This window comes from Microchirus variegatus, assembly GCF_963457635.1.
Source record: "Microchirus variegatus genome assembly, chromosome: 20".
NCBI classification, from domain to species: Eukaryota; Metazoa; Chordata; class Actinopteri; order Pleuronectiformes; family Soleidae; genus Microchirus; species Microchirus variegatus.
Genome location: NC_139821.1, coordinates 21157985 through 21178085, shown reverse-complemented (window position 1 = coordinate 21178085; position 20101 = coordinate 21157985). Strand labels below are relative to the sequence as shown.

Genomic DNA, 20101 nt, shown 5'->3' with positions numbered 1-20101 from the left:
GTGTCCTCCCCCGGCTTTTGTTTTATACGCAAATGAATGTCGAAGCCGTTTACAGCTGGAAGCGCCGCCATGTCATCAAATCTGCCGATGATTCTGTGATTGTGTCTCTTGATAGTGATCGTGGTCCTGTAAGTGAGATATTTCATCCAGTGGTGTGAATCCTATGGAATCAGAAGCAAGCAACACTTTAAGGACTGAGCAAAGAAAAATGAACCACACAATCAAAAATACACAAATTTATGATTAAATCATTCAAAAATATTGTATTTTATTTGTTTGCAAGTACAATGTTTGTTTGCATTTTGGGAATTTTTGCGTTTGCGCTCCTTCACGTTGCGTTCTTTGCGTTGTGGTTTTGGAGCGACGGCTCAATGGACTCGGAAGTAGTCAATTATTTTGTCCGATGAGTTCCTAACTAAAATACAATTGCTATTTTATTTGCAACTTTTGTATTTTGATTGTGTGGTTCATTTTTGTGTTGTTTGCTTCTTGAAAAGTGTCGCTGGCTTCTTAAAAAGTGTTGTTTGCTTCTTAAATAGTGTTGTGAGCTTATTAAAAAGTTTTGTGAGCTTCTTTAAAAGTGTTGTGAGCTTCTTAGAAAGTCTTGTGAGCTTCTTAAAGTGTTGTGAGCTTATTAGAAAGTGTTGACTGCTTATTAAAAAGTGTAATGTGCCTCTTTAAAAGTGTTGTTTGCTTTGGTGAAAAGTGTTGTTTGAAAAATATTGACACAAATCTAATTCCATACGAAATTTCCTTTTTAAATATTGACGCAAAAGAGCTGTGGATCCATCTTTAGTCTCTCTCTTCTGTGGTGATGGTCAACCAGCCTCTCTGTACTGTAATCGACCACATGCTCTGCATTGAACCCCGTATTGATGCCGTCTCCTGGTTATGTAAGCCACACTCCACGGTCGCGTTTAAGGCCTAGTGTGCAGTAAAATCACTGGAAAAGCACAGAATGACCTCCAAGAAATAGTATATCAGGTCAGGTGCTTGAAAAAAGCCAAATGCAGAACAAAACGGTTTTAAATCATCGTTTATTCCTCCAGTAATCAGCCCTTCTTAATGGATCTTAAATGTGATTCCACATTTGTTACTTGTGATGTGGCACTAATTGGAGATAATAAAAACATCTTGAACCTCGTATGTTGTAGCTGAACCAAAAATGTTAAGTTTAATTTACAACTTACAATTTCTTCTTGTGACCATAATTCTTTTGCTTTTAGGAAGCTCAGATAAACTTGAGTGTTAAATCCCAAGTGAGGCCTGAGTGTTATTTGAAATTGGATCTAATGGTGTGGGAAGTGAAGTAGATTTGGTGTTTCTGTTTGGTATGAGGAGACCAAATCATAGTCATTATCAAAGTGTTGTTATGACCTTGATGAATATTATCATAAGTTTTTGTTGAAATGGATTCCATAAAGTTTATAATGAATGACCTGGAATCGGTGTTAAAGTCCATATATCGATGTTGTATTGACATTTTTTTATTACCATCCATATATAGTACTTTTTAGAGTTTTTACACTGTATAAGTGCATGTTTGGACACCGTATACTGAATTCTATTTAACATAGCAGCAGAAAATGTATACATTTTTTCTGTTTAATATGAATCTGAATCACAGTTGTCTCTGCACTCATAAGGTGTGTTGTTGTTGTTTCTGCAGCAATTTGTGGAAGTGCGGCGGTCTCGATTGTTTGCCGTTTGTATTAATACGCGTGTGCGATGAACAAACTTGAGCCACCGTGGCTGCGGAGTGACGAGCGTTTAGGCTTCAGTGCAAGTTTGCAAACGAGCGTATCTGACATCAGGTCACGGCCTGGAGATGATCACAGCGCGACATTTGGGTTGGACAGTTTCCAACTGGATTCACTGAGTAAACTTGTACATGTGATAAGTTAAGTGTCTTTTGTGTACATACATATTCTTAGCAAACTCTTTGGAAAGGTGCAGACCTTTCATATGGTCTTGGAAAATAAGAAATCAAGTTATAGTTGTATTTATGGCACAGAGTGACGGAATTCTATAGATCTTTATGAAACGACTGCGTTTTCCAGTGTATATAACATTGAACATAATGCACCTCTTCTTCTACTCCTGATCCTTTGTTTCTGTTTTTTAACCTTCACCCCTCTGTCAAATCCATATTCTTACCATCCTGTCCTTTTTCCACCCCTCCTTACCCCCAATCCAAACATAACCATTTCTGTGTTAGCCAATCGTGGAGCCTAAACTTAAGGTACGTTCAGCTTTTCCCAGGGAAAATAGGACAAACTTGAGAAAAAGCTTAACATTTTCACAATTTCCTGTTTCCCTTGTGGACGAGGCAATGTGAGTATCAACAACTGTGAAAGCTGTTCTGCTGAGACCAAGCACCACGTATGATATAATCAGTTGATTGTCATAATGAGTCGTTTGAAGTTAGAATTAAGTTATGCTATAATAATAATAATAATAATAATAATAATAAACGGTCCCTGGTGGATGCGCTGTGAGGTTTGCTTTAGTTTCCCTGTCTTTGGACGTCACCAGGAAACTGATTTGCATCAATCATGTTTTCACGCTTTGATTATGTTTGCTATGCAGATGAGCATTCACATGTTCAACGCTCTGCTTGGCAGGTTTTTTTTCCGCTTAATAATAACAGTAAAAATATTGTGCTCTACCTGACGATACCTAAAACACCTGCTGTGTGTGTGTGTGTGTGGTCAGTGGTGGTTTGTTGTAAACCTTGCAGTGGGTTTTGCAGGCCGATCTTTTCCCCTTCTTACCATCTGGTGTTGATGATGATGATGATGATGCTCATGACATGTGAGTCATCTGTCACTGTAATAACAAGCAATCTGGATCATCATCATCATCATCATCGCTGTTTACCAGTTTGGTTGGATGATGTGTTTGTTGGACGGAGCATGAGCGCTTACTTCTGTAATCACACTGTGTATGTGTGTGTTTACTTGTATTTCTTACCTCTTTGGGACCTTTTCTGGCTTAAACTACACAAAACCTGGTCCTAATGATGCAGAAACACATTTTTTTTAAAGGAAATTAATATGTTTAGGGTTCAAATGAATGATTGTGTGTGTGTATGTGTGGTATCTTGTGTATGACTCCATAATGATGATGCTAATGACATGTTGATTCAGGCTTCTGAACCATCATTATGCTGCATGAATGAGGACTGCATACTGGCCAAACTGTCTGCAGCATCAAAACAGCTGTTGCATGGCAGGTGCACACATGCACAATCTGTGTGTGTGTGAGTGACTGTAATCCCATAATGCTTAGGCTTCAGCCTAAGTTAATTTTGGGAGGAGAATAGCTCATTGAGCCTGTGTCTTTTTGGAGCCTCTTACGTAATAAACAATACCTAAATGGATAAATATTGTAAATACTACATTGTTTACAGAGTATTGATTTATTAAATGTTCGGCTCTTGCAGCAATTACAGTCAGTTTTTATCCTCAGTTTCTGCTTCTTTGTCACAGTTCTGCTCACATGGTTTTGGTATCTTTCTTATCCATTCAGAGCAGCTTCCTTGTTTTCTCAGTTTTAGTATGAGCAAAGAGGACAGGACACTGGTCTGCTCCACTGATAGGGAAAACAGAGCCACGTACTCTGTGGCTTTTGTTTTTCGACACGAAAACGGCATTTCAAATTTTGAGTGTAAGCTGACAGTCTTCTGTTGTGTCCACAGAGTTAAAAAGCAGACATGGTGGCATCGCTGACATTGTATTGAAATTGTATTGAGTTGTTGAAGCCAAAATGTTGTCAAAATATCTTTTTAGATCAATTTTTGTCTTCATCTATACATATATATATATATATATATATATATATATATATATATATATATATATATATATACTTATTCTACAGACTGAAGAGAACATTACACATCTGCACAAATATCACATGTAATAATCTTTTAAAATGGGAATAATGATGTGAAAATGACAAATTCCTGTCAAGATAATCGCACTAAGATGTTTTTTTCGAAATCGTTCAGCCCTAATATTTACTATTCCTATCAAAAATAGAATTGAATGGTTGATGTCCTATTAGCGTGTGTCCATCTAACACTTTTATTTCTTTGGCTTGACTAGGATACCAACAGTGGACCTCCAACGCTGGTCACCCTGAAAGTCGACCCTGATGGATTCTTCCTCTACTGGACTGGAGGCTCCAACCTGGTAAGACACACACGCACACACGCACACACACTGATCTCATAGTAGAAGAGATGGAGAACAAAAAGGCTGCTCTAAATCAGACCACAATGGGTTTTTAATGCACCATCTTAAGTGCTGATATGGATGTTACACTTGTTCTTTGTTGGTGTTAACTTAACCACACTCCCTCTTCATCTAGCCATGTGGTTTATTCCTCCTCCCCCTCTCGTTCTGTCTCCATGTCTCTATCCGGTCTATTAGTTTAGCCAAAATGGGTTTCTTCCATTTGTGTAGGTTTTTGTTTTTCCGTCCTCCTCCCTAAGGTCTCGTTGTGGTCGTCTTCCTTTTAGTCCTCCATTTGACTCTGTTTATCTTTTGCAGCATCACTTTAATAAATAATGCATCAAGACGACATTTTTGGCACAATGTATAGAGTGTATTTCCGATTCATTTAATGTTATATTCATTGAAAAAAAAGTGCTTTTCCTTCAAAAATAAGGACATTTCTAAGTGACCCCAAACTTTTGAACGGTAGTGTGTATATATCCATATGTAAATATGTGGGAGATGTTGTCCTGGTGGGTTCAAATAACATTAGAGAGCAGCTCAATTAGCTCACACACATCGCACTCTTTATTTATGTCCGTCTATGTAGCCTAAAGGCACGTATGGAATGACCTGTTGATGTATGTGATAATATCCCTGCTGCGTGTCTGTGTATGTGAGGCCTAATCAATGTGTGTGTGTGTGTGTGTGTGTGTGTGTGTGTGTGAGGCCTAATCAGCCGCATGTCTCCCATTCTGTCCGTCTACACGTGCGTCAAAATGTGTTAATGTCCACACGGTCTTTAAATACTTCTTTCATCCTTGTGTGTCTCGTGTGTGTGTGTGTGTGTTCTTGTACTTGTGGCATACTGAGGACCAGTGAAGGTTTTTAACCAACAAAGTGAGGTCATTTTTACAGAGTGAGGACATTTTGGCCGGTCCTCACTTTGTTTTCATTGAAATCACTTCCTTAGGTTGCTATAACATGCTATACTCAATTTGTCAAACAAAAAAAAAAAATCACATTTTGGACGACATAGTATAGTATGACGTTTTTGTCAAATTTTGGACCAAAATTGTTGGGTCCAATTTTTTTTTCCAATTTTGGACGACATAGTATAGTATGACGTTTTCGTAAAATTTTGGACCAAAAATTAAAAAAAAAAAGAAAAAGTTTTCCAGCCCTTTTTGCTCTGGGGCTCCACCTGCAGACATGTTATGGTACTGCAACCAGTAGTTCTATACAGATGTCATTCATGAAGTAGATATTTGTAATTGTGTTGATTTATAAAGTGGAAATGCTGGTCCTCACTTTGTCAGCGACCCAGTCCTCAGTATGCAGCAAGTACAAGAATGTGTGTGTGTGTGTGTGTGATATTACGATAATAGGCCGTTTGTCGCCTGAGGTGTAGCTGTGACACCATTTAGCCCAGACGCTGTCTTTCATTACGGTGATAAAAATGACTGCAGTTTTATCACTCAGCTACAGAGTTGTCACATTATTGTAAATCAGCAGTAAACTGGAAATAAGGAGAACAGAAGTCTTCTCTGGGAATAATAATAATAGCAACATTCAACCTCATTATTCTCAATTAACATTAAATCAGACTTTTTTTTAATACCCATTGTGCGGCTTGACAGTGTAGTCAGAAATTGTGTTGCACTTACTGTAAAGGGAGGGACGACCTGATGCAGCCACGACCTCTGATGGGTGGAGTTTCCTATCAAGTCATCATTCAGTGATTAAAACTGTATTTCTTTTGTCGTGGTTCAGTAGCAGGTTAGTCTGCTCAATGCTTGTATAAGAACATTACCTGCATGTAGTTTCAGTTAATACGTTACACTACATTTTCTACAACAAAGTCATCACGGCTCATGAGTTTCCTCTCATTTGTGTTGATTTTCTCTGAATGTTGAATTGTTGTTGATGTTATTCTGCCTCTCTTTTGTCTTTGTGAAAATAAATGTTATTTTTTTATTAGCATGCAGGCCACACGGTAAGCATATTGGGTTCTCTGGTCCAGAAACATGCAGATTTGGGGGAAATTGGACACTCTAAATTGACCCCGAGTGTGAGAGTGGATGGTTGTTTGTCTCCATGTGACCTGTTCCAGGGTGTACCTCGTCTTTATGTCAGCTGGGATTGGCACCATTGACCCTCATGTTGAGGATAAAGTGGTAGATGGATGTCATGACTGAGGGAGCGGGAGTGTGTTTATGTATGTGTGTCACAAAGCTGCAGCAGGAGAAGACGCGTATCTCTGTCACTCACTGCAGAAGCTCGATTCATGTCTGTTGTTTACGTCCAGCAGCTTGTTTTTGAGCTTTAGCCCGAGTTACTTGGCTCCAGCCATGCAAATGATTATTTTCATGCTCCCGTCAAAGATCAAACTTGAACTATTCTTAATTTCTAACAACTGTGGGTTGCCGAACTAGAACTCATTGACTAAAAAAAAAAAGCAAGATATAATGCCACCTTATTTGACAGTTTTTTCATTGCTCATGTTAATGTTGGCAACACCAAGCTGGATAGTGTTCACTATTCTTATTTCCTCCAAACATCCAGACCTCGGAGGTCAATTGCAGGGAATTGTGGGTAAAGTACTGCTTTAAGTTTCTTTTTTATTTGATTTATTTCTTTTTGCAGTAATTACTGTGGTGTTTTTGAACTATAATTCACAAAGATCACTTGTCAGTCAAACTGTGTGGCCAGCGCTGTTTCTTCAGCTTGTCTCTGTATTGAGTTTCTACAGTGACGCAGATTGAAATCTGGACAGTAGACATGGAAAACAAAAACCCTGCCCCTCTGCAAACCTCGTTTTTTTTTTATAGATCTAACAAAGCTCCTTGGCAGCACTGCTGCAAGGTGAAAGTAAGTGCACCCAAATCATTGTGGTTTCACAGAACTCTGTTTTGGGCTTAATGACGGTTCATATAGCACGGCACACCACAGGTTGTATTTACCCACTCTCACACGTACTTCTGTACACGTCTGCGTCTTCATCATTCATCCATTAGAGGGCATTTGAAGGAGCGGGGTTCAAACCACCGGGCCTCTCTGCTTCGACCTGCTGAGCCACAGTCGCCTGCTCAAGTGTCGTGGAGTTTTGATTTTCTAGAGTGAAGCTTTAATTCAGTGTTTTAGCTCCCCAGGAGATTTCAAATCTCAGAGCTGAATAGAAGGAAGGAGGGCATAGTAACACAGATACCCAGCAGTTATTAATGAGAGCAGCAGATAATGTGCCTTTTTATAAGGATGACAAGGGCATTCTAGATGGAACCCATTTCTCTGAATAGAGGTACCTAAAATATTTGAACTCCAGTGTGGCTTCTCTGTTCTTCTTATTACTTTTAGATGTAAAGATTTAAATGAAACTGATCGTACACACTAGACCAGGGGTCTGCAACCTTTAGAATGAAGAGTCATTTTTGTCCCCTCGCCACCCAAATAAAATCAATCTGGAGCCGCAAAACCTATTTGATCCCTAAAATGAAGATAAAATCACATGCTAAAGTGTAGGAAAACCACTTAGAAATGAAATAAATTACACTTTTCTGTAGTTTATGTCTGAGAAAACCTGCCTGGCATCAGCACATGGATCTAAAGATGGACAGGACTCCAGAATGAGCCACTTTAATGGCTTTGGGGGGGAGGTTTTTCCAATTGGACGTAACGGACAACATATCAAAACACTTTTATTTATCCCTTTATCTTGACAAAAAGAGTGTGAAAAGCTAGACGGAGCCACTCCAGAGAGGCTGAAGAGCCACATGAGGCTCTAGAGCCGCAGGTTGCAGACCCTTGCACTAGACTCTGTGCCTGAAATTACCCAACTTAAAAAGTCTCAGTACCCCTCTCAAAGATTACCGTTTTAATTAGTGCTGGGCGTGTTTGCGGCTCACGTTTCCATGGCGACTGACTGGAAAATGATGCGCGTGATGTTAACGTGACTCTCAATTGTTAAAACTAGTCTCTAAAGTAAAGGTTAAAAACAGAGGCACACATATGCAGTACACAGGTACGCTGGTTATTTGTAGCGCTGCTCTTTTGTTTAATTAACAGACCGCTCCTGTTCGACTGTAGCTGCGCTAACAGCACTAAAGGACCTAACACAGCTAACGGAGCTAACTGGTAACAGTGCCTGGACTCCTGTGGTGCGGCACGTAAACATGACTTCACATGCGTCTTTTTCCGGTCAGTCGTCATGGAAACGCGGCATGTGTTAACATTGACGCCGTTAGCGCCGTTAACGTGCCCAGCACTAGTTAAAATATAGACGAGAAGACAGAGGTGCCAGTGTGGATAATGTTCTGGACAAGGAAGCAAAACGGGGAACTCGTCATGAGGCCACTGCTGTTACCTAGAGTTGGATTTAATTGGCTGAATGACAAAAATGTCAGTGAGTAGAAATGTGATGTTACATTTAAGTAACTTTTAGTGTCTCAGCAAAATAACAAGGATGTCTAAAGTCCCTGCAACCTAAAACTGTCACACATTCTGCACTTGGGAAAAGAGGATAGAAGGACCTTGCATTTAATATAGGACAGAGATGAATATGTAGAAAAGCTCGGTCTCTGTGGGTTTAAGTTTAGAGTGACTCAGCACATGGACCACTTTTAAAAGCACACACTTTCTAAAGAAATATACACTGCCATGATGTCATCTTTAACTGACACTGTCTGTATCTTTAATGTTCTTTTTTTTAATGTTTTTCTGTCAAAGTCCACATTTTCCTTGTAATTTAATCTGAATAAATTGTAATCGTCCTCATCCCGTTCCATTTTTTCCGATTCACACACGTCCCCCCATCTGTTTTCTTCTCATTCTCATTCACTTTTAAATATTATATCTAACTTTTTTGGGTCTGTGGGCGTTTCATTTTCATTTGTCTCATTTTCTTTAGGACAGGATTGACGTGCCTCTCCTTAAACAACATTCAGAGATTTCCTCTCTTCATGTGAAATTATCTTCCACATCAGTCAGTTTTCTTCTCCTCGTCCTCCTAAATTCCTCCATATTTCTTTTTTCTTCTTCTTTTTGTCCAGTCACTTAGAGCCCTGTCTCCATGGTCAGAGGTTCAACTGACGAGAGTTGTGTGAAGTGTGCGTCTGTGTGATAGAATTCCCCACAATGCTTAAGGCAGTGGCGATAACGAGTGGTTTGGCAGTGAGACTAAGGAGACACACCCCACCGCACGAAAACAGTCATACTAGTGACTAGTATGACTGTTTTTCTTTCATTTTCACTTACACACAGTACGTACAGGCTCTTAAAATCTTTGCTGCTCTGTCAGAAAAACGTATGAACACGATCGCAGATCAACTTGAAAGAGTTAATCTGAACGTCGTGGATGTTCTGGTTGTGCAGGCTGAGATCTGTGTGGGGTGCACACAGGAGGTGGAAGTCATGACAGCAGGACACGCTAACATAACACGCACAGGCCCAGGTCATGTGTTAGTGTAACACGGCTGACACTATTTGATGTAGAGATGCTTCTCCTCCTACGCTGCAAATTTATACAGTCCAGCAAGAGCTTTGCTCTAAGTGGTAGCTTCACTTAAACAGTGCATATTTCTCCGGTCCCCAAACTGAGAGACTGGTTGCATGCTTAAACCATATAAACCCATTTGACAAAGGAAAAGAAACTGCCATTGTATATGTTAAAGTGATAGTTGAGGTTTTGTGGACACTGGGAATGGGACAGAGAGGTCTGCCAGCTGGGACACAAGAAAAGATTTTAGCCACGTAACAGAAGGCGACAATAGTGTGTTTTTTAGTTTGCAGAACACAAGAACAGAAGAAGAAAGTATTTCATGCACCATAGATGCAAAATAATGCAATTGGAAGTTACTGATCGAGGCAGAAGTGGATTTAAGATGTAAAATTTTCTCTATGGACGTTGGTATGAGGGTTGTTTTTAGAGCTGAAACATTATTCAATGACTAAATTAATCGTCAACTATTTTGATAATCGATTAATCGGTTTGAAGCTTTTTTCATGATTAAAACCAGATTTCTGATTGTGAATTGTGAACATTTTGTTTGCTCTTTGCTCCACATAAAGAAATAATTCTGAATTTTCTGAAAATCAAACTGAATCATTTTGGTTTGTGGACAAAACAAGACATGAGAGAACATCGTCATTTAACCCTAACCCTATAAAATTCTGACATCATATGGACCAAATGATTAATGGAGAAAATAATTGACGGATTAATCGATTACGAAAATAATTGTTAGTTGCAGCTCTAGTCATTTTCACACCTAATAGTCCACTAGTCGGTCCGAGTTAGCTTTCACACTTCACTTCACACATCAAGATTAAGTAAAGGAGAACAAGGAACAAGACATCTGTTGGTTAATGCAGGACAACGTCCGTTTCCGCCACATAAGAGCAAATATATTGAGTATAGATTTTATTAATGGACGAACTGTTTTTCCGTATGTCCACACTGCCAGTCATGTGTCATAATTAAGAGTACCCCTCTTTTACATGCAGTGTTATTGTGTTAGCCTTTAAATTTACAGTGCAAATCTATTATTCTCTATTTTTGGGACTGTAACAACCCTTGTGACATCTGCTTGTCACTTTTCTACCTCTTTTTTTACATTTACAAAATGTCAAAATGATCAAAATAGACCCTTTCTGAAGAATGCTAATGCCTCATTTGTCGTCGTCCAAACATCCCCTCCTCCCTGTGCCTGGATGTGACGATTGATGGGGTTTTTAAAACCAGCACCACCACATGAATCAGAGGACGGGTCTTATTCTTGGGACCTGGTTTTATTGTTTAAGAACATTTGTGCATTAATTCTTCCACGTTGTCACAGCCAGAGCAGGTGATTTGTCAGTTAAGATGTAAGTTTATAATAAACAAAGAGGAGCTCTGATTTAGAGCTCAGCTCCACCTGCCACAGAGGCCTGAAATGCACCTCGCAATGTGGATCATCCTCCCATCATCATCACTTTGTTTAACTTTTGGCTCTTGTTTCCCTCACACTTTTGCTTTTTGTCGGCTGCTGTTTTGCATCCACGCTGTAAATCCACCTTCAATTTGTGTCTCTCTCTCTCTTCTTCTTCTTCTTCTCGGGGGCAGCTGGTTGTCGTCAGGGAGATGAAGCAAAGGTTGTTTCTCTAACGTAAACTCAAGGATGACATTTCCTCCCTCTCTGGTCTCCGTCTTCTCTCCATTTTTCCCCTCTTCTTCTCACTTCTTCCCAACTTCTTGCAACACTTATAATCTTCCTCATTCTTTCTCTTGGTGTGGGAATGTGGGCAGGAAGTTGCGCAGACGGGGAGGGTTGGGGTTCTGGGGAATTTCATTGCCTCCTTTTCCCTCCCTCCTCTCAAATTCCTTGTCCCCTTTTCTCTGAAATCTCCACTTCCTCCTCCTCTCCCTCCCTAAACGTGTGCAGGTCACATCGAGAACACCTGGCCATTTAGACGCGTGTCCCCCAGGGATGTCATTTAGCTCCAATTTGGACGTAATTGTGTGGATTTGATTTTTTCGTACCCTGAAGAGTTTTGGCTGGAAGGACTCGTAAACACCACACTACAAACAAACACTTAACATTTGTGTGACAGGGATTTTTAACAAACATCCCAGGGGAGTTCAACTCATTCCTGGAGGTGACTGGAGGTCAGGGTCACGTAGAGCTAAACAAGGGTCATTTTAATCTTCTAAATAGTTTAGTAAAGTTTAAATATGATCTTTCTTGCTGAGAAATACAAATGAGAAGGTATTATTCGACATTACAATACCATAACATGGTAATATTATGGTAACAGTGCTGTATCTAGGGATGGGAATCAGTATCGGTCTGATACTGGTCGGATATCTGACTGATAACATCTGGTGAATGAAAGGAAAAAATAAAATAAAATGTAGTTGTGGTTTCTCCAGTGCTGCTGCGCTGAACCAGGCGTTTGTTCCTAAGTGTGTTAATAAGTAAGCCAGTGGACTTGTTATTAGAACGATTACTGGCAGATATCAGTAAGAAATCTAATAGAGATTATCTCCCTGGCTCAACTCAAGTCAAACACCCAGAAGGAATCAACTTGGAAACACACACACGTTTGCAAAGCTATTCTTCTTAGTACACTCCACTGACTTTCATTCATTTGACTTTCCTTAACCATAACCACAATATAAACTTAAATAGTTCCTGAAAAATGAAGTTTCTGCTTCTCCATGAGGGCTTCTGGTTCTGGGAAAGTCAGCGTTTGTTTAGAGAATAGAATTTGGTTACACTTTTGATTAGGGAACACATTCACCATTAACTAGGTGCTGACTAACATAGTATATAAGTCGCATACTAGCCCTTTATTAGTAATCATTAAGCACGTATTACTTAACGCCTTATTCTACCTCTATTACGACATGAATTAAGATTTTTCCTACATAAGGTGTTAATACGTGCTAATAAAGGGCTAGTATGCTACTTGTATGCATGTTAGTAAGCACCTGGTTAATGGTGAATATGTGTTCATATAATCTAAAGTGTTGTATGGACAATACAGTTAACGTAGTTCCAATACAAATGATGCAACTGATGTGCTGTACGTAGAGTTTAATGCTAGTATATATACTATATATATATATATATATGTATATATATATTTCTTTTTTTTTTTTTAGTTTTTTTTGTTTGTGGCATTGTTGCACATTTAAGTTACTGTTGTATGTCTTTTTCCTTCTGTTTGGCACTTGTTGAATTTGTCTTATTTGTTTTTTTTTGTTTTTATTTTTATTTTATTTATCTTTTAACTCTTGTACATCTCCACTTTTACCTCCCAATTGTTGCACAATCATTTCCCCTGGGGGTAAATAAAGCATCTTGAATTTTAAAAAATTGATAAAAGCTGCTAAAATTACACTTAATGCCAGAAAAAGTCCTAAAGAGGTGACAAATACAAGCACGCACGCACACACACACACACACACACAGACGGAACAGTTTGCAGGGGAAGTTGAGGGTGTCAGTGGATAATGAGACGGCTTCCTCCCCTCGTTGTCCTCTCTTTACATGCTTGGTCACATGTTTCGTTTTCTGTTGACATTATCTGTTGTTGCACATGACAAACACACACACAAACACACACATGTACAGAGCAATTAAATTCAGTTGTTTGCTGTGCGATGGACTGACACTTTACATATTGAGTTCATTGTTCTAAGCAGACGCTTCCTTCAGCTTTAGTGTGTTTTGGTGTGTGTGTGTGTGTGTGTGTGCACGACACAGTGTCCTCGCCAACTTGGCTCTTTAAATAAAGTCTACTTGAGGACAGTAGAGACATCGTAAATAAGACAATTTAACCCTTTTGTTCAATATATATATATATATATATATATATATACAGAGTGCCTCGGTGTTGACTGTAGTTGTGTTTTGCACCTTTCAAAGTGGTTTAGATGGTCTGCTTTGACTGTTTACACCACGTGTGCGAGCGTCTGACCGACTCCAATGTTTCTCCTGCTGTTGCCGTAGCGACGTCCGTGTCTTTCCAGACTTTTGTTTTCCACGAGCTTTCACGCTGGGAAGGTCGTTTGAAACACAGTTCAGTTCAGTCAGCAGTGAGTTTGAGCAGACGTGTAACCATCAATGACAGAAACATAATCATCCAGACTGCAGTGTTATTATGTTCAATGACACACAGGGGGGACAAATAGGATGACACAAGGTTATTAGAAAGTGTATTAACACAAAACTAAAAATGGAAATGCTTATAAATATTATCTGTATGTATAAAGCTGGACGGGCTGAATCATTGAGCTCATTAAGTTTTCTTCTTAGAGGTTTGTGCTTCTCACAGAACAGAGACGATGCATTTTAAATACTCGAATATACTGAAATATACTGAAATGATATATTATATATTATTATATACCCGGAAGTGTTCTCGCTCTGTCCATTTCACCAAGTACGCATCGGGTGGTGATGTTGGCGTACTTGGGAAAGCCATGCCGGAATATATCGGGAGAGAAAACACAAAAAAACCTCAAATAAATCTCTTTCTGTGTCCTGGAATGGTTTTTGTATTGAGATATGATGTATTAGGATGCTCTGTCTGATGTTTTTGTCATTAGACGCTTGGTGTGATAAATAGATTTGGTGTTGACATGTTATTTTGTTTTTAATGTCAAAGTTTTGACCTGACTGAAAGTTATACATTTTAAGTCAACATTTAAAATGGATAAATGGATAAAGGGAGGATAAAGCGGGGGATCATGGATTGATCGTACAGTCGTAATTCCCAAGTACATCCCTGCATACTTGAGTATTGAGAAACGGGCCTATCAGTTCTGTTATCTCACCCTGTGTGTGTGTGTGTGTGTGTGTGTGTGTCTGCACACAGAGGCTCATGTTGTAACTTCACTCCCGACGATCTGTGTGTGTTTGTGTTTTGTTAAGATTTATGGTTCCTGCAACTATTTTTGTAAACTCTGTTTGTTTTTGTGTGCGAACATCACTCTCTCCCTGTGTTTCCATGAATCTGGAAGCGGAAGATTGTGAACTCACCGCTCACTCCCCCACACCAAGGTCTATAGTGAAAGTGTTCAGAACACTGATTTCCTCTTTGGTGTGGGGGTAGTGAGTGGTTTACAAACTTCAGTTTTATTGAGGGTTTAACTTTGCATTTCCTGAGGCAGGAGATTATGTTGGTTTTTTGAATCCTCGTACATCTGGATGTCATTTCTCTCTCATGTTTTATTCTCTCTCATCTGTCTCTTTCTCAGAGTCTAATGTTCCGCCGATTACAAATCACTCCACATTAGTTTGTCAGCTAAATGGCCTTTAAACGCAGCCGTTAATGCACTAGGGCTCTCGTGTTTGCTCTCCGTTTGTTCGTCGTCTCCAGAGCACGGAAACACGAAAGTGGAGGAGGGCGGTGAGATAAACTGATAAAAGAGGAGGAGGAGGAGGAGGGGCAGAAAAGGAGAATGACATCCTATTGATATACACAGAGGGAATATTACGAGTTGACACGGAGACGGTTATAGAACCACTTTCTTTCTCTCTCTCTATAAACACCTCGCCAGCTCTCCCGTTGCAGCCATTAAACAGTTTGAAGTTCTGTCTGTTCTAGTTCTACAAAGTCTCTGTGTCCTTTTAAAGTCTTCTGTCAGCTCTGTTTTTCTTTTACCTCTTTTTCTCAGCTTCCCTTCTTGCCTTTTCCTCTCCTCTTCTGGAGAAGAGATGGACAGGCGTTTTCGTCGGGATCAGTTTCCTAAATGGCGTCATCGCGTGCCATTTGATCGCTGGTCATCCGAGACGTATTTAGCCGCGGTCATCTTTCAAACTGCCTCTGTAGCCGGGCACGTCACAGGAAAAAGGAGTGGTGCTCTCTCGATTGTTCAGTTGCCCTTTTCATATTTCTCTAATCTGGTGAAAGTGAATGGAGTGGAGTGGTGGAGGCAGAAGGGACGAGAGGGTGTGGGGGGGGGTTAAGTGGAAAGTCAATCTAGTAAATGAGGGAAGGAAAAGATGCCTAATCAAAGTAACATTTACTCTAACTGGTGTTTCGTGCCTTCATATAAAGATAAACCTGAAAATGTTTGGCCTGACAATAGATGAGTGTTTTCCTAACATTATATATGTGGCCCAATGTTTTAAACAAACTACCGTGACCTGTTTCACAACATACTGTAAAACAAAAGGGCAAATTAGTGCATTGTCTAATGTTTCAGACTGTTATTTATAGCCGTTTCCGTCACACCTAATGTTATTTTTTTGGTTAGGGTTAAATGCGGCAGGTTTGTGCCAGACAAATGTGATATTAATCAAATGATGACATTATGGGAAATGAGCAGAGCTTTCTATATGTTATAACTTATATATTGTTGATGTAATTTAAATAACTTAATCTGAACTTGCTGTTTTTAAGGATTAAACAGAAGAAATTTGGTTTAATGAGCTCTTGATGCATCAGTAGCTGAATTAAGTGGAATTATTCTTGTTGGGATGGATAGATTTATACCTCCTAAATACTTCACCGTGCCATTCACACCATCATCTTTCTTTTTAATATCTTTGCTGGTGAGTTTTGCATCAATAACTGAGATAATGTGCACCAATATTCAGTTATGATACTACTGATACTGATTCGACTTATTTATAGCACACATCAGTTACACCCTATTGTCTTTGTTAAAATAAAGGTTCTTCAGTTCATTTCCTTTAGTGCAGGGAATGCTGTTTTGTTAGGGAGCTTTAGTATGTGCTGAAATTAAAGTAAACTTTAAGTTTATGCAGTGTTCTACCTCGCGCATGGTCGCGTATCAGCCTGTTACGCCAATTTAGGCTGCTAATTTTCAATACTTCTATGTAATACTTCCTCACATTTTTACTAGTGTCGACGAGCAGGTATTTGAATAATTTGCACTTGCGTAAAACGTGACTGCACCTCCTTCCTTGTGCTCCCTCGCCATTACCATTACGCTTAAATGAAAATCATAATTTTTAGTGCAAACCTCCTCTGCAGAAGTGACATTATTGGCCACATGCTGTTTGAGTTGTCTTGTAAATGAACGGTGCTGTATGAATATGTCATGTCACATGTCTTCAGTATGATAAAAGCCAGGACAGTTTTGAAACGCACAACACTGCCCGTTCATGTAAACTCATCTTGATTGTGAGAGGCACCGCTGACTTTAAAATTACTCTGAAAGTCTTTTTTCGCTGTTGCACAACATCCATTCTTAACCTTGAAAGCAGGCTGCTGCAATAACAGTCTCACCACAAGGTCTGGTGAAGTCGTGGAGCTTTCAATCTTTCAAATCCGAGTCTGCTCAGCTGTCATTGGATGTGTTCAAGTTTCATGTGTTGGCTAAATATCTACAGTAGTTTGTATACAGACGGTGGATCACATCACTGCTGTCATAAAGATAATTCAAAATTGTATCACAGCAACACGAACAGATTTATTCGATGTGCATTTCTGCTTTGTTGCACTTCAACCACGTCAGCTTCTCCCAGCTGGAAACACTCCAGCTTTACCTGCACATGCTTTTATCTTCCGCTCTAGTGCAACAAGTTCAAAATAGAAGGCGTGTGAGGCGTGTGCACACACGGGGGGAAGTGGAGTAAATGATGAGGCAGAGGGGGAAGCTTGGGCCAGTAAAACCCTTGCAAATTAAGGTGATATATGACACGCAGACTCATTTAGAGCAATAATGATCCTGCAGAGCAGAGTCTCAAGTGATAAATGGAGTGAGCTTTGCACTGAGGGATGAATGAGAGGCTGCAGCTGCCATGACTGGCTAAATATTACACACACACACACACACACACACACACACTAACTGCGAAGGTTGGAATATGTGAGGAATGTGCTCTTTGAGATGACCGACCTTCACACGGACAAACACACCACGCTGTGTGTGTGTGTGTGTGTACAGATACACAACCATGTTTTTTCACGCTGACACACTTTTCCGATCACGTGATGACACATTTTTGTTCTCGTCTCCAGTGAAGATTTGCTCATTGAGAATCGCTCACACCCCTGACGTGCACTCGCATACAAGGGTTTTACACGCATGCACGCGCACACACACACACAAAGTACCCGATCTTGCTCAACAGGTCAGGATGTTTCACAAGTCAGGGCCTGCATGTTGAGGATTTGTCTGTGTGAGTATTGCTGCATTTGTGTGTGGAGTGTGTGTGCGTGTGTCTTTTACAGTACCAACCAGTGACAAAATGTTAACTGTCAAAGATCCACACACACACAGACACAGACGGTTGTCACAGTTGTAGTCTCATTATGGTGGTCTCCAAGGAGTCACCATGGTAATAGCAAAATGAAACCATGGCCTGTGGGAGGGAAAGAAGTGTGTGTGTGTGTGTGTCCTACAGACTCGAGCACTTTTATTTTCCTAGGAAGTGAGTGAGTCTTCACAGGCCAATTAGAGGACAAAGTTTGGAGGCAGAGATTAATCCGATTGGAACAACACGTCCTGATCTTTTCTGACTCGCAGCCAATCGCAGGCGAGCAGACGGCCCTGCTGCAGGGTGATGACATCTCAACTAGTGTGAAATAAAGAAAGAAGGAATGAGGAAAGACATGGATTCCAAAGCACGATTGCCAAAGAGGAGTGACTTTATTTATTTGTCCGTTGTTGTTTTTGGAGAAGGAGTGAGCGTAGATCGTGAATAAAAGACGGGGAGAAACGGGAACATTCAAATATTTGTCCTTTTTTAATGAAGTTTATGATCACTGGACGTTGTCCCACAAACGCACTTCATTCCACAGCAAAGCCACAGAGACATGGATGAAGTCCGACGGCTTAGAGAACAAAATGTGGAGCTAAACAAACAGTGACTTGTTCTCAGTGTTTATGGCTGCATTTATGACCGCACTCTCCTCCTCCTCCCGTCCATCTCCCGTCATTTTCGCAACTATCTTCGTCTCCGTTGCACAGCGTTATATCCTTCGTGCTCTTCTTTGCGTTTGTCTTGTTTGCGTAATGTACACCATACCTATATTCATGTGTGTGTTTTCTGCTGCCTTATCAAGTCATGTCAATTTGCTCTGAAGATTTGTCTCTGATAAACAGAGTTAATATGTCCGTGGTTGTGTTTCATGTCTTTGTCCATTAAAAGATAAATACAAGAGGGTTTAATGAGAAGAGAGGAGAAGAAAGACAGACTTTGGAGTGTCACACCACGTTTAAATTTAATATGCTTAAATGGGTTGCATAAAAAGTTTAATATTTAACCAAAGAAAGTCTTAACTTTGAATACAATTTAAATAGGAGAAATTATGTCCAGACTAAGCCAAAAGTTTTGATGTATGAATTGTGGAATTTTGGCTGAAAACTGTAGGAGGACATAGTGACCACTAGGGGTGTGGGGAAAAAAAAGTGATGCATTGAAATTCTCCTGATATTTTTCATGGTGATATATCGCTTTTCAGACATAATATAGTATAATAATAATACATATAGAATATAGAATTGCGACTTAATTATCACGATGATATATTGCAACTTAATTATCGTGATAATATGGTATTGCGACTTAATTATCGTGATAATATGGTATTGCGACTTTATTATTACGATAATATGGTATTGCAACTTAATTATCGCCATAATATCGTATTGCAAGATAATTATGGTGATGTTGAGACTTTATTATCAAGATAGTATTGTATTGCGACTTAATTAGCGATATAATATTATTTTGTGACTTAATTATCGTGATAATATCGTATTGTGGTGCTCTTGGCAATTCCCCCTCCTAGTGACCACTTATAAAGGATGAACAGGTAAATAGTGAAAAAAATATTTATTGGCAGATAATTATTTGAAGTTTTGTCTAAACAGCCTCCGTATCAGTCCATCTCATGCTAATACACACCGTGTATATACCACACTAGCAGTTACATGAAGCCAAGTATTTTTGACAATATTTAAATGCATGTAATGTAACATTATTATACCATTTATAGAAAGGAAATGTTCCACCACTGATCTCCAACCATCTTCTATTCATGATTCGACTGATGTCGTTAACTGACCTAACAAAATGTGAGCTGACATTGTTTTGACATCTCTGTCTATCAGGAGGTGGAGATTCTGGACATCAGCAACATCAGGGACACCAGGACAGGAAAATACGCCAAACAACCCAAGGTTTGTACTCTCTCTGTGTGCGTGTGTGTGTGTGTGTGTGTGTGTGTGTGTGAGAAAGAGAAGAAGCCGTCACCTCCTGCCGTTGACAACTTTGTCCTCTGACCAAGAGCAACGTGACGCTCGAGTGTAACTGTCACCGAAATGTGTGTTTGCACGTGTGTTACTGCTCTCAGCTGATGGTGCAAAAGTGACGTCGCACTAATGGGCCTGATGACAGATGGACTGTCAGACCAGGAAGTGA

General features: G+C 39.7%; 1 protein-coding gene across 1 annotated transcript in view; it reads left to right on the top strand.

The window, feature by feature from the left end:
• The window catches only part of plcb3 (phospholipase C, beta 3 (phosphatidylinositol-specific)), a 53880-nt gene that overhangs the window by 12847 nt on the left and 20932 nt on the right, over positions 1-20101 (top strand). The window contains exons 2-4 of the mRNA XM_083906833.1: positions 2219-2242; positions 4110-4196; positions 19792-19860. Coding sequence (XP_083762959.1) covers positions 2219-2242; positions 4110-4196; positions 19792-19860 — 180 coding nt within the window. The remainder of the gene's footprint in view (positions 1-2218; positions 2243-4109; positions 4197-19791; positions 19861-20101) is intronic.